Source organism: Oncorhynchus nerka, linkage group LG7 (assembly GCF_034236695.1).
Source record: "Oncorhynchus nerka isolate Pitt River linkage group LG7, Oner_Uvic_2.0, whole genome shotgun sequence".
Taxonomy (NCBI): Eukaryota; Metazoa; Chordata; class Actinopteri; order Salmoniformes; family Salmonidae; genus Oncorhynchus; species Oncorhynchus nerka.
Genome location: NC_088402.1, coordinates 91,246,106 through 91,263,097, shown reverse-complemented (window position 1 = coordinate 91,263,097; position 16,992 = coordinate 91,246,106). Strand labels below are relative to the sequence as shown.

The window sequence follows — 16,992 nt, the reverse complement described above, 5'->3', positions numbered from 1 at the left end:
AGAGAGAAAGGGTGGGAGAAAAAGAGAGAAAGGGAGAGAGGAGAGAGAAAGGGAGAATGAGAGACGAGAGCAAGGGCGAGAGAGAGGTAGAGGGGGAAATCGCATCAGGCCCCTGGCCCCACTCAGAGCTTGGCTATAGCCCACCATTCTCCCCTCTCATCCCTCTCTCTCTCTTTTCTCCAACATCATCCCCTTGTCACTCTGTCCTCCCCCTTCCTCTCTGTTAGACACATCTCCTGCACTCTTTAAAATCGAACCTTCATCCCTCTCTCTCTCTCTCTCTCCTCAATGGTGAGATCTGCTCTATCTTTCCTTTCCTGCAGTTAAATGACCTCTTGGTTGGAATTTCATAATTAATCAACTTTAAAAATAAAATAAAAATCCGATAATCTGGTGTGTCAAACGTTTTAAAAATATATATTTTTCAGTCTTTTGTGACTGTCTATGAAGTGTAATATTGGGATGCAAACTCAAAATGTAATACATTTCAACTCTATATCTGACATGGTACAGGTCTCTTATTTTTGTTAAGCCCATGATCATGTGTTTGAGGTGTCTACTTGTGTTTCAAAAGAGATTTGTTTAATACTACCAAGAAACACTCTGTGTGACCCTGATTTAGCCCACTGCAGTAACATGTTAAATGATCTCCTCCTCTCCTCCTCCTGATCCCTTTCCTCTCCTCTCCTCTCCTCCTCTCCTCTCCTCCTCTCCCTCCTCCTGATCCCCTCTCATTTCCTCTCCTCTCCTCTCCTTTCCTCTTCTCTCCTCCTCTCCTCTCCTCCTCCTGATCACTCTCCTCTCCTCCTCTTCCTCCCCTCTCCTCTCTTCCTGATCCCTCTCTCCTCTCCGCTCTTCTCTTCCTCTTCTCCTCCTGATCCCTATCCTATCCTCTCCTCCTCTTCCTCCTCCAGATCCCTCTCTCCTCTCCACTCCTCTCCTCTCCTCCTCCTCCTGATTCCTCTCTTTTCCTTTCCTCTCCTCCTCTCCTCTCCTCTCGTCCTCCTCCTGATCACTATCCTATCCTCTCCTCCTCTTCTTCCCCTCTCCTCTCCTCCTCTTCCTGATCCCTCTCTCCTCTCCGCACCTCCTCTCCTCCTCCTCCCGATCCCTCTCCTCTCCTCTCCTCTCCTCTCCTCTCCTCTCCTCTCCTCTCCTCTCCTCTCTTCTCCTCCTCCTGGCACTGGGAAGGTATTTTTCCTGTCCTCCTTTTCTCCTAAAACATCCTTTACCTCCCACTTCACACACACACCAACAGACACACACCCACACACACTCTCACACGCACACACACACACACCTTTTCTCTAAATCATCTACCTCTCCTCCTCTCCCCCTCTCCTCCCTGACTTTAAGACCCCTTCTCTCTATTTCTCTTGACCAACTCAGTGGCCTTGTGGTTAGTGTCCCCCTGACATTAGTTAGTGTCCCCCTGACATTAGTTAGTGTCCCCCTGACATTGGTTAGTGTCCCCCTGACATTAGTTAGTGTCCCCCTGACATTGGTTAGTGTCCCCCTGAGATTAGTTAGTGTCCCCCTGACATTGGTTAGTGTCCCCCTGACATTAGTTAGTGTCCCCCTGACATTAGTTAGTGTCCCCCTGACATTGGTTAGTGTCCCCCTGACATTAGTTAGTGTCCCCCTGACATTGGTTAGTGTCCCCCTGACATTAGTTAGTGTCCCCCGTGACATTAGTTAGTGTCCCCCTGACATTAGTTAGTGTCCCCCTGACATTAGTTAGTGTCCCCCTGACATTAGTTAGTGTCCCCCAGACATTGGTTAGTGTCCCCCTGACATTGGTTAGTGTCCCCCTGACATTAGTTAGTGTCCCCGTGACATTAGTTAGTGTCCCCCTGACATTAGTTAGTGTCCCCCTGACATTAGTTAGTGTCCCCCTGACATTAGTTAGTGTCCCCCTGACATTGGTTAGTGTCCCCCCTGACATTGGTTAGTGTCCCCCCTGGTACATCAAGCTGTCTCACTACAGAAACAGGAGACAGACTAGTGTCCTGTCCAGGCGGTGTCCTGGTACATCAAGCTGTCTCACTACAGAAACAGGAGACAGACTAGTGTCCTGTCCAGGCGGTGTCCTGTACATCAAGCTGTCTCACTACAGTAACAGGAGACAGACTAGTGTCCTGTCCAGGGGGTGTCCTGGTACATCAAGCTGTCTCACTACAGAAACAGGAGATAGACAAGTGTCCTGTCCAGGGGGTGTCCTGGTACATCAAGCTGTCTCACTACAGAAACAGGAGATAGACTAGTGTCCTGTCCAGGGGGTGTCCTGGTACATCAAGCTGTCTCACTACAGTAACAGGAGATAGACTAGTGTCCTGTCCAGGGGGTGTCCTGGTACATCAAGCTGTCTCACTACAGTTACAGGAGATAGACTAGTGTCCTGTCCAGGGGGTGTCCTGGTACATCAAGCTGTCTCACTACAGAAACAGGAGACAGACTAGTGTCCTGTCCAGGCGGTGTCCTGTACATCAAGCTGTCTCACTACAGTAACAGGAGACAGACTAGTGTCCTGTCCAGGGGGTGTCCTGGTACATCAAGCTGTCTCACTACAGTAACAGGAGATAGACTAGTGTCCTGTCCAGGGGGTGTCCTGGTACATCAAGCTGTCTCACTACAGTAACAGGAGATAGACTAGTGTCCTGTCCAGGGGGTGTCCTGGTACATCAAGCTGTCTCACTACAGAAACAGGAGACAGACTAGTGTCCTGTCCAGGGGGTGTCCTGTCCAGGGGGTGTCCGTCTCTCACAAGCCAAGGCTACTCTCCTCGCTTTCTCACAGTGTTATAAAAGTTGTCTACAGGAAACTATAAATCGCTGCCCTCTGGCATCCCATTCTCGACCTCTCCCAAACACACTCGCACTGCCCCTGACGCCCCTCCCCTCCTGACGCCCCTCCCCCTGACGCCCCTCCCCTCCTGACGCCCCTCCCCCTGACGCCCCTCCCCTCCTGACGCCCCTCCCCTCCTGACGCCCCTCTGACCTCCTGACGCCCCTCCCCTCCTGACGCCCCTCCCTCCTGACGCCCCTCCCCCCATGACGCCCCTCCCCTCCTGACGCCCCTCCCCTCCTGACGCCCCTCCCCCATGACGCCCCTCCCCCTGACGCCCCTCCCCCTGACGCCCCTCCCCTCCTGCAGCCTGGGATATAAATAGGCACCAGCGCAACGATGTGGGAGATGTCAAGGATGAGGACCAGCCTTTTCCCACCAGCCAGTCAGAGAGATACCACCACCACTCAGCCAGTCTCCTAGTCAGAGAGATACCACCACCACTCAGCCAGTCTCCTAGTCAGAGAGATACCACCACCACTCAGCCAGTCTCCTAGTCAGAGAGATACCTCCACCACTCAGCCAGTCTCCTAGTCAGAGAGTAGAACAGAGAGATACCACCACCACCACTCAGCCAGTCTCCTAGTCAGAGAGTAGAACAGAGAGATACCACCACCACTCAGCCAGTCTCCTAGTCAGAGAGTAGAACAGAGAGATACCACCACCACTCAGCCAGTCTCCTAGTCAGAGAGTAGAACAGAGAGATACCACCACCACTCAGCCAGTCTCCTAGTCAGAGAGATACCACCACCACTCAGCCAGTCTCCTAGTCAGAGAGTAGAACAGAGAGATACCACCACCACTCAGCCAGTCTCCTAGTCAGAGAGTAGAACAGAGAGATACCACCACCACTCAGCCAGTCTCCTAGTCAGAGAGATACCACCACCACTCAGCCAGTCTCCTAGTCAGAGAGATACCACCACCACTCAGCCAGTCTCCTAGTCAGAGAGTAGAACAGAGAGATACCACCACCACTCAGCCAGTCTCCTAGTCAGAGAGTAGAACAGAGAGATACCACCACCACTCAGCCAGTCTCCTAGTCAGAGAGATACCACCACCACTCATCCAGTCTCCTAGTCAGAGATATACCACCACCACTCAGCCAGTCTCCTAGTCAGAGAGATACCTCCACCACTCAGCCAGTCTCCTAGTCAGAGAGATACCACCACCACTCAGCAAGTCTCCTAGTCAGAGAGATACCACCACCACTCAGCCAGTCTCCTAGTCAGAGAGATACCACCACCACTCAGCCAGTCTCCTAGTCAGAGAGATACCTCCACCACTCAGCCAGTCTCCTAGTCAGAGAGATACCACCACCACTCAGCCAGTCTCCTAGTCAGAGAGATACCACCACCACTCAGCCAGTCTCCTAGTCAGAGAGATACCACCACCACTCAGCCAGTCTCCTAGTCAGAGAGGTATCTTAATGTTACAGCATACAATGACATTCTAGACAATTCTGTGCTTCCAACTTTGTGGCAACAGTTTGGGGAAAATGCTTTCCTGTTTCAGCATGACACGAAGCGAGGTCCATGCAGAAATGGTTTGTCGAGAACTGTGTGGAAGAACTTGACTGGCCTGCACAGACCTCTGACCTCAACCACATTGAACACCTTTGGGATGAATTGGAACGCTGACTGCGAGCCAGCGCTAATCGCCCAACATCAGCACCTGACTTCACTAATGCTCTTATGGCTGAATGGAAGCAAGTCCCCTGCAGCAATATTCCAACATCTAGTGGAAAGCCTTCCCAGAAGAGTGGAGGCTGTTATAACAGCAATGATCCAACATCTAGTGGAAAGCCTTCCCAGAAGAGTGGAGGCTGTTATAGCAGCAATGTTCCAACATCTAGTAGCAAGCAAACATCTAGTAGCAAGCCTTCCCAGAAGAGTGGAGGCAGTTATAGCAGCAATGTTCCAACATCTAGTGGAAAGCCTTCCCAGAAGAGTGGATGCTGTTATAGCAGCAATGTCCCAACATCTAGTGGAAAGCCTTCCCAGAAGAGTGGAGGCAGTTATAGCAGCAATGTTCCAACATCTAGTGGAAAGCCTTCCCAGAAGAGTGGAGGCTGTTATAGCAGCAATGTCCCAACATCTAGTGGAAAGCCTTCCCAGAAGAGTGGAGGCTGTTATAGCAGCAATGTTCCAACATCTAGTGGAAAGCCTTCCCAGAAGAGTGGAGGCTGTTATAGCAGCAATGTCCCAACATCTAGTGGAAAGCCTTCCCAGAAGAGTGGAGGCTGTTATAGCAGCAATGTTCCAACATCTAGTGGAAAGCCTTCCCAGAAGAGTGGAGGCTGTTATAGCAGCAATGTTCAACATCTAGTGGAAAGCCTTCCCAGAAGAGTGGAGGCTGTTATAGCAGCAATGTCCCAACATCTAGTGGAAAGCCTTCCCAGAAGAGTGGAGGCTGTTATAGCAGCAATGTTCCAACATCTAGTGGAAAGCCTTCCCAGAAGAGTGGAGGCTGTTATAGCAGCAATGTTCCAACATCTAGTGGAAAGCCTTCCCAGAAGAGTGGAGGCTGTTATAGCAGCAATGTTCCAACATCTAGTGGAAAGCCTTCCCAGAAGAGTGGAGGCTGTTATAGCAGCAATGTCCCAACATCTAGTGGAAAGCCTTCCCAGAAGAGTGGAGGCTGTTGTAGCAGCAATGTTCCAACATCTAGTGGAAAGCCTTCCCAGAAGAGTGGAGGCTGTTATAGCAGCAATGTTCCAACATCTAGTGGAAAGCCTTCCCAGAAGAGTGGAGGCTGTTATAGCAGCAATGTCCCAACATCTAGTGGAAAGCCTTCCCAGAAGAGTGGAGGCTGTTATAGCAGCAATGTTCCAACATCTAGTGGAAAGCCTTCCCAGAAGAGTGGAGGCTGTTATAGCAGCAATGTTCCAACATCTAGTGGAAAGCCTTCCCAGAAGAGTGGAGGCTGTTATAGCAGCAATGTTCCAACATCTAGTGGAAAGCCTTCCCAGAAGAGTGGAGGCTGTTATAGCAGCTAAGGGAGGGGGGATCAACTCCATATTAATGCTGATTTTGGAACGAGATGTTGGACGAGTAGGTGTCCACATACTTTTGTCCATGTAGTGTATATACTGTACTACCACAACATGCCCCTATAGAAACCCACTGAGTTGTAAATAGCATCGAGTACAAATTCAGTGTGATTTGTGAGTGGTGATGCTCTTTAGTTTCTTTGCTGGTAGTTTAAGTGTTTGTTTTTTGAGAGTCCAAGGCTAATCTCTCTCTCTCTCTCTCTCTCTCTCTCTCTCTCTCTCTCTCTCTCTCTCTCTCTCTACATCCAACCCCACGTCCCCTAGGTGAGTCTGGACTCCCGGGTGAGAGAGGTGATTAACAGGAAGATACAGGAGCCTACGCCCCACACCTTTGAGGACGCCCAGCTTCAGATCTATACCTTAATGCACAGAGACTCATATCCTCGCTTCCTCAACTCGTCTATATACAGATCACTGGTTCACCATGGCTCCCACACCTCCTCAGAGTCCTAGGTTCACAACATTTCACTCACTCACACGCACTCCTCGCTCTCTCTCTCTCTCTCTCTCTCCCTCTCAGACTCCTCTCTCCCTCTCCCTCACATTCATCTCTCTCTCTCTCTCTCTCTCTCTCTCTCTCTCTCTCTCTCTCCCTCAGACTCCCCTCTCCCTCTCCCTCACATTCATCTATCTCTCTCCCTCTCCCTCACATTCATCTCTCTCTCTCTCTCTCTCTCCCTCAGACTCCTCTCTCCCTCTCCCTCACATTCATCTATCTCTCTCTCTCTCCCTCTCCCTCACATTCATCTCTCTCTCTCTCTCTCTCTCCCTCAGACTCCTCTCTCCCTCTCCCTCACATTCATCTATCTCTCTCTCTCTCTCTCTCTCTCTCTCTCTCTCTCTCTCTCTCTCTCTCTCTCTCTCTCTCTCTCTCATCCCCTCTGCTCTGTCTCTCTCCATTCCATAACCACTTAAGGAGAAAATATCCTTTTGGGGATTTTTATAATGTTTGTTTTGTGATTTTTTTCTCTATGATGCTTTTTTGTTGCCCAACCCTTTCACTTTTTCTATTAATTATTTTTTAATGAACTTCATCATGTCACCTTAGGGACTTCCTGTTCCCTAATGTTGTTCACTACCCACATAGGGCTTTGGTCAAAAGTAGTGCACTATATAGGGAATAGGGTGCCATTTTGACAAGTCAAGGTAACTGGAAGACGGAGACATTATTTATGTTGGATATCGTTCATACTGTTCGTGGTGACAGCTGTTACTCACATTATTTATGTGGGATATCGTTCATACTGTTCGTGGTGACAGCTGTTACTCACATTATTTATGTGGGATATCGTTCATACTGTTCGTGGTGACAGCTGTTACTCACATTATTTATGTGGGATATCGTTCATACTGTTCGTGGTGACAGCTGTTACTCACATTATTTATGTGGGATATCGTTCATACTGTTCGTGGTGACAGCTGTTACTCACATTATTTATGTGGGATATCGTTCATACTGTTCGTGGTGACAGCTGTTACTCACATTATTTATGTGGGATATCGTTCATACTGTTCGTGGTGACAGCTGTTACTCACATTATTTATGTCGGATATCGTTCATACTGTTCGTGGTGACAGCTGTTACTCACATTATTTATGTCGGATATCGTTCATACTGTTCGTGGTGACAGCTGTTACTCACATTTACACACAGCAATCTGCTTTGTTCCAAATGACATGCAGCATGTTTTACTTTCTCCTGACAAAACGTCCTGATTTGAAGGTAAAAGAAACCTCGGCAATAAAGACACTGGTGACTTTCTAACGTCCACACAACGTTCACACCACGTTAAAGACACAACGTTCACACAACGTTAGAGACACCACGTTAAAGACACAACGTTCACACAACGTTAAAGACACAACGTTCCCACCACGTTAAAGACACAACGTTCACGACCCTGACCCCATCCCCTCTGCCGGACCCCCTGGACACTGCTGCTGTACTACGCTTCTGACCTTTGACCTGTCTACTGTCTCCCTCACCTCACTGCTGTGATTGGCTATCAGAGGCATCGGGATGAGCTGTGGTTGGTCGATTGATCAGGGGGGGGGCTAAGAGATTTTCCATCCCAGGTGCAAAAAAAAAAAAAAGACTCACAATAAAAAATTAAAAAACATACAAAAGTCTGTTAACAGTTAAACAACTGTTTCATGGGAAATGGAGTTTGAGGACAACACTTGTCTGTAGTTAGAAGACTGAAGATGATGCCTAGGTCTTTACTAGACTTGTTGTCACTCAAAATGCTTTAAACTTAGTATTATTAATGTTATTTATTTTATATTTTGTTAAACTGTGATAATGATTTCATTGTACATATATAAACAGAAACCCTTTGACCATCAACACAAACCTCGCACAAACTCTCAATCAAATCATCAACTGTGTTTAAAGTTCTCTATGTGGTACCCTATTCCCTCAATGGTGCACTAAACAAAGCCCATAGCTTTTTGTCAAAAGTAGTGCACTCCATAGGGAATAGGGTTCCATTTGGGACCAGTGTTTGGTATTTCCAAGTTGAAAGGCCCTGCCACTCTGGCACCGCCTGTAGGTGGTGAATGGTACTACCTCTATGTCAGGGTGTCTCCCTGCTGTGTGTGTGTGTGTGTGTGTGTGTGTGTGTGTGTTTCAAGTCCGTCTCCAGGTATGTTGGACAGGTGTGTCTTAGTTCTCATATAGTATACATCATACAGCCAACATCGTGTCAACATTTCTCCAGAACAGCTCTGGACTGAAAGATGGACAACAAACATTTCATCCACTCTGTCCCTGGTGATTCTGGGTAAAATACTGTGAACTGAACTCCTCCCATCACTGTCTCAAGTCAAGTAAGTCCCCTCACTCTGTCTAGTCCCCTTCCTGTCTCAAGTCAAGTCCCCTCACTCTGTCTAGTCCCCTTCCTGTCTCAAGTCAAGTAAGTCCCCTCACTCTGTCTAGTCCCCTTCCTGTCCCAAGTCAAGTCCCCTCACTCTGTCTAGTCCCCTTCCTGTCCCAAGTCATGTCCCCTCACTCTGTCTAGTCCCCTTCCTGTCTCAAGTCAAGTCCCCTCACTCTGTCTAGTCTCCTTCCTGTCCCAAGTCAAGTCCCCTCACTCTGTCTTGTCCCCTTCCTGTCTCAAGTCAAGTCCCCTCACTCTGTCCTGTCCCAAGTCAAGTCCCCACACTCTGTCTAGTCTCCTTCCTGTCCCAAGTCAAGTCCCCTCACTCTGTCTAGTCCCCTTCCTGTCCCAAGTCATGTCCCCTCACTCTGTCTAGTCCCCTTCCTGTCTCAAGTCAAGTCCCCTCACTCTGTCTAGTCTCCTTCCTGTCCCAAGTCAAGTCCCCTCACTCTGTCTTGTCCCCTTCCTGTCTCAAGTCAAGTCCCCTCACTCTGTCCTGTCCCCTTCCTGTCTCAAGTCAAGTCCCCTCACTCTGTCTAGTCCCCTTCCTGTCCCAAGTCAAGTCCCCTCACTCTGTCCTGTCCCCTTCCTGTCTCAAGTCAAGTCCCCTCACTCTGTCTAGTCCCCTTCCTGTCCCAAGTCAAGTCCCCTCACTCTGTCTGGTTCCCTTCCTGTCCCAAGTCAAGTCCCCTCACTGTCTGGTCTCCTTCCTGTCTCTGCTGCTGTTAAGCAGTACATACTCTAGGACCAGTTCCCCAGACAGAGATTAAGCCTAGTCCTGGACTACGGGCCCAATGTGAAACACACCATCACCATCACCAGCCTGCAATGATGACACGCTGCATGATAGACAGTTGAAGTTGAGAGTTTACATACACCGTAGCCATACACCTTAGATGTACTGATGAAGTTCTCCATACCCTAGTCCTCCCATCAGTGTGAAACAGCAGGGACCCGGGATTCAGCAGACCAAGCAATGTTTTACAATCCTCTAGTGTCCAGCGTTTTTTTTTCCCTCAGCCCGCAGTTTCTTGTTTTTTTGCTGAAAGAAGTGGAACTCTTAAGGTCGTCGGCTTGCCATTCCTCATTCGTGTCAAGGTACGATGAGTTGTGCATTCTGTCATAGGTCTTTGGCCATCAATTTTGTACAGGACTGTCAGTTGACTAACTGTAGCCGTTCTGTTTCTCTGCACAATTCATATCAGCCTCCTATGTCCTCTTAAAAAAAAAAAAACAGCAGTTCTTGACACACTCAAACCGGAATGTCTGGAACCTACTACTATACCCTGTTCAAAGGCACTTCAATATCTTGTCTTGCCCATTCACCCTCTGAATGGCACACAATGCATGTCTCAATTGTCTCAAGGCTTAAAAATCTTTCTTTAACCAGTCTCTTGACCATCTACACTGATTGAAGTGGATTTAACAAGTGACATCAATAAGGGATCCATATATTTCACCTGGATTCACCTGGTCAGTCTATGTCATGGAAAGAGCAGGTGTTCCTAATGTTTTGTACACTCAGTGTAGACTCCATTGAAAGTACATTCTAGTCCAGGACTAGGCTTGATCCATGTCTGGGAAACCAGCTCTAGATTCGTTTTCAGAACAAAGTTTCAGATTGGGTCTGTCCACAAATGGCATTTTTCCTTTACAGAATTTACTATATTTTGTAAATACAAAGGGAATAGTCCATATTGAACATACTACATACATGTACTACATACAAACACATACTACATACACATAATACAAACATGTACTACATACATACACATACTACATACATGTACTACATACATACACCTACTACAAACACATACTACATACATACATACATGTACTACATAGCTACACATACTACATACATGTACTACATACATACACATACTACATACATGCACATACTACATACATGTACTACATACATACACATACTACATACATGTACTATACACATACTACATACATGTACTACATACATACACCTACTACATACATGTACTACATACATACACCTACTACATACATGTACTACATACATACACATACTACATACATGTACTACATACATACACATACTACATACATGTACTACATACATACACCTACTACATACATACACATACTACATACATGTACTACATACATACACCTACTACATACATGTACTACATGCATACACCTACTACATACATACACATACTACATACATACACCTACTACATACATACACCTACTACATACATGTACTACATACACCTACTACATACATGTACTACATACATACATACACCTACTACATACATACACATACTACATACATACACATACTACATACATGTACTACATACATACACCTACTACATACATGTACTACATACATACATACACCTACTACATACATGTACTACATGCATACACCTACTACATACATACACATACTACATACATACACCTACTACCTACATGTACTACATACATACACATACTACATACATGTACTACATACATACACATACTACATACATGTACTACATACATACACATACTACATACATACACCTACTACATGCATGTACTACATACATACACATACTACATACATACACATACTACATACCTGTACTACATACATACACATGCTACATACATGTACTACATACACATACTACATGCGTACACATACTACATACATACACATACTACATATATGTACTACATACATACGCATAATACATACATACACATACTACATGTACTACATACATACTACATACATACACCTACATACTACATACGTGTACTACATACATACACATACTACATACATACACATAATACAAACATGTACTACATACATACACATACTACATACATGTACTACATACATACACCTACTACAAACACATACTACATACGTGTACTACATACATACACATACTACATACATGTACTACATAGATACACATACTACATACATGTACTACATACATACACATACTACATACATGTACTACATACATGCACATACTACATACATGTACTACATACATACACATACTACATACATGTACTATACACATACTACATACATGTACTACATACATACACCTACTACATACATGTACTACATACATACACCTACTACATACATGTACTACATACATACACCTACTACATACATGTACTACATACATACATACACCTACTACATACATACTACATACATGTACTACATACATACACCTACTACATACATGTACTACATACATACTACATACACCTACTACATACATACACCTACTACATACATACACATACTACATGCATACACCTACTACATACATACACATACTACATACATACACCTACTACATACATGTACTACATACATACACCTACTACATACATGTACTACATGCATACTACATACACCTACTACATACATGTACTATACACATACTACATACATACACATACTACATACATGTACTACATACATACACCTACTACATACATACACCTACTACATACATGTACTACATACATACACATACTACATACATGTACTACATACATACACATACTACATACATGTACTACATACATACACATACTACATACATGTACTACATACATACACCTACTACATACATACACATACTACATGCATACACCTACTACATACATACACATACTACATACATACACCTACTACATACATGTGCTACATACATACACCTACTACATACATGTACTACATACATACTACATACACCTACTACATGCATGTACTACATACATACATACACCTACTACATACATACACATACTACATACATGTACTACATACATACACCTACTACATACATGTACTACATACATACTACATACACCTACTACATACATATACTACATGCATACACCTACTACATACATGTACTACATACATACATACACCTACTACATACATACACATACTACATACATACACATACTACATACATGTACTACATACATACACCTACTACATACATGTACTACATACATACATACACCTACTACATACATGTACTACATGCATACACCTACTACATACATACACATACTACATACATACACCTACTACACATGTACATACACACATACTACATACATGTACTACATGTACTACATACATACACATACACATACATACACATATACATACACCTACACATACATGTACATACATACACATACATACACATACACATACGTGTACTACATACATACACCTACTACATACATACACATACTACATACATGTACTACATACATACATACACCTACTACATACATGTACTACATGCATACACCTACTACATACATACACATACTACATACATACACCTACTACCTACATGTACTACATACATACACATACTACATACATGTACTACATACATACACATACTACATACATGTACTACATACATACACATACTACATACATACACATGCTGCATACATACACCTACTACATACATGTACTACATACATGTACTACATACATACACATACAACATGTACTACATACATACACATACTACATACATGTACTATATACATACACATACTACATACATGTACTACATACATACACACATACATGTACATACATGTACTACATGCACATACACATACTACATACATACACATACTACATACATACACATACTACATACATGTACTACATACATACACATACTACATACATGTACTACATACATACACATACTACATACATGTACTACATACATACACATACTACATACATACACATACTGCATACATACTACATACACCTACTACATACATACACATACATGTACTACACATACATACACATACTACATACATGTACTACATACATACACATACTACATACATGTACTACATACATACACATACTACATACATACACTACATACATACATACTACACTACATACATACACATACATGTACTACATACATACACATATACATACTATGCATACATACACATACTACATACATACACATAATACACACCTACTACATACATGTACTACATACACATACACATACTACATACATGTACTACATACATACACCTACTACATACATGTACTACATGTACACCTACACATACTACATACATACACATACATGCTGCACATACATACATACATGTACTACATACATACTACACATACTACATACATGTACACATACATACATACACATACACATGTACTACATACACACATACTACATACACATACTACATACATACATACTACACATACATGTACTACATACATACACATACTACATACATACTACATACTACATACATGTACTACATACATACTACATACATGTACTACATACATACACACATACATACTACATACACATACACATACATACACATACTACATACATGTACTACATACATACACATAATACTACATACATGTACTACACATACATACACCTACTACATACATGTACTACATACATACACACATACATACATGTACACACATACATACATACATGTACTACATACATACACCTACTACATACATGTACTACATACATACTACATACACATACATACACCTACTACATACATACACATACTACATGCATACACCTACTATACATACATACTACATACATACACCTACTACATACATGTACTACATACATACACCTACTACATACATGTACTACATACATACTACATACATACTACATACATGTACTACATACATACACATACTACATACATGTACTACATACATACATACTACATACATGTACTACATACTACATACATACACATACTACATACATACACCTACATACATGTACTACATACATACACATACTACATACATGTACTACATACATACACATACTACCTATACATGTACTACATACATACACCTACTACATACATACACATACTACATGCATACACCTACTACATACATACACATACTACATACACATACTACATACATTGCTACATACATACACCTACTACATACATGTACTACATACATACTACATACATACACATACATACACATGCATACATGTACTACATACATACATACACATACTACATACATACATACATACACCTACTACATACATGTACTACATACATACACCTACTACATACATGTACTACATACATACTACATACACCTACTACATACATGTACTACATACATACTACATACATGTACTACATACATACATACACATACTACATACATGTACTACATACATACACCTACTACATACATACACCTACATGCATACATGTACTACATACATGTACATACTACATACATGTACTACTGTGTACTATACATACACCTACTACATACATGTACTACATACATACATACACCTACTACATACATACACATACTACATACATGTACTACATGCATACACCTACTACATACATACACATACTACATGCATACACCTACTACATACATACACATACTACATACATACACCTACTACATACATGTGCTACATACATACACCTACTACATACATGTACTACATACATACTACATACACCTACTACATGCATGTACTACATACATACATACACCTACTACATACATACACATACTACATACATGTACTACATACATACACCTACTACATACATGTACTACATACATACTACATACACCTACTACATACATACACCTACTACAAACACATACTACATACGTGTACTACATACATACACCTACTACATACATGTACTACATACTTACACATACTACATACATGTACTACATACATACACATACTACATACATACACATACTACATACATACACCTACTACATACATACACATGCTGCATACATACACCTACTACATACATGTACTACATACATGTACTACATACATACACATACTACATACGTACACATACTACATGCATGTACTACATACATACACATAATACATACATGTACTACATACACATACTACATGCGTACACATACTACATACATACACATACTACATACATGTACTACATACATACGCATAATACATACATACACATAATACAAACATGTACTACATACATACACATACTACATACATGTACTACATACATACACCTACTACAAACACATACTACATACGTGTACTACATACATACACATACTACATACATACACATAATACAAACATGTACTACATACATACACATACTACATACATGTACTACATACATACACCTACTACAAACACATACTACATACGTGTACTACATACATACACATACTACATACATGTACTACATAGATACACATACTACATACATGTACTACATACATACACATACTACATACATGTACTACATACATGCACATACTACATACATGTACTACATACATACACATACTACATACATGTACTATACACATACTACATACATGTACTACATACATACACCTACTACATACATGTACTACATACATACATACACCTACTACATACATACACATACTACATACATGTACTACATACATACACCTACTACATACATGTACTACATACATACTACATACACCTACTACATACATACACCTACTACATACATACACATACTACATGCATACACCTACTACATACATACACATACTACATACATACACCTACTACATACATGTACTACATACATACTACATACACCTACTACATACATGTACTATACACATACTACATACATGTACTACATACATACACATACTACATACATGTACTACATACATACACCTACTACATACATACACCTACTACATACATGTACTACATACATACACATACTACATACATGTACTACATACATACACATACTACATACATGTACTACATACATACATACACCTACTACATACATACACATACTACATACATGTACTACATACATAAACCTACTACATACATGTACTACATGCATACACCTACTACATACATACACATACTACATGCATACACCTACTACATACATACACATACTACATACATACACCTACTACATACATGTACTACATACATACACCTACTACATACATGTACTACATACATACACATACTACATACATACACCTACTACATACATGTACTACAT

The 16,992-nt window shown here is 42.1% G+C and overlaps 1 protein-coding gene across 2 annotated transcripts in view; it reads left to right on the top strand.

Moving 5' to 3' along the window:
• LOC115125462 (regulator of G-protein signaling 17-like) overlaps positions 1 to 8,240 on the top strand; it is a 148,465-nt gene extending 140,225 nt beyond the window's left edge. For both annotated transcript variants that reach the window (XM_065020971.1, XM_065020970.1), the window contains exon 6: positions 6,158 to 8,240. In XM_065020971.1, coding sequence (XP_064877043.1) covers positions 6,158 to 6,346 — 189 coding nt within the window. In that variant the 3' untranslated portion in view covers positions 6,347 to 8,240. The remainder of the gene's footprint in view (positions 1 to 6,157) is intronic.
• The last annotated feature ends 8,752 nt before the right edge of the window (positions 8,241 to 16,992 follow it).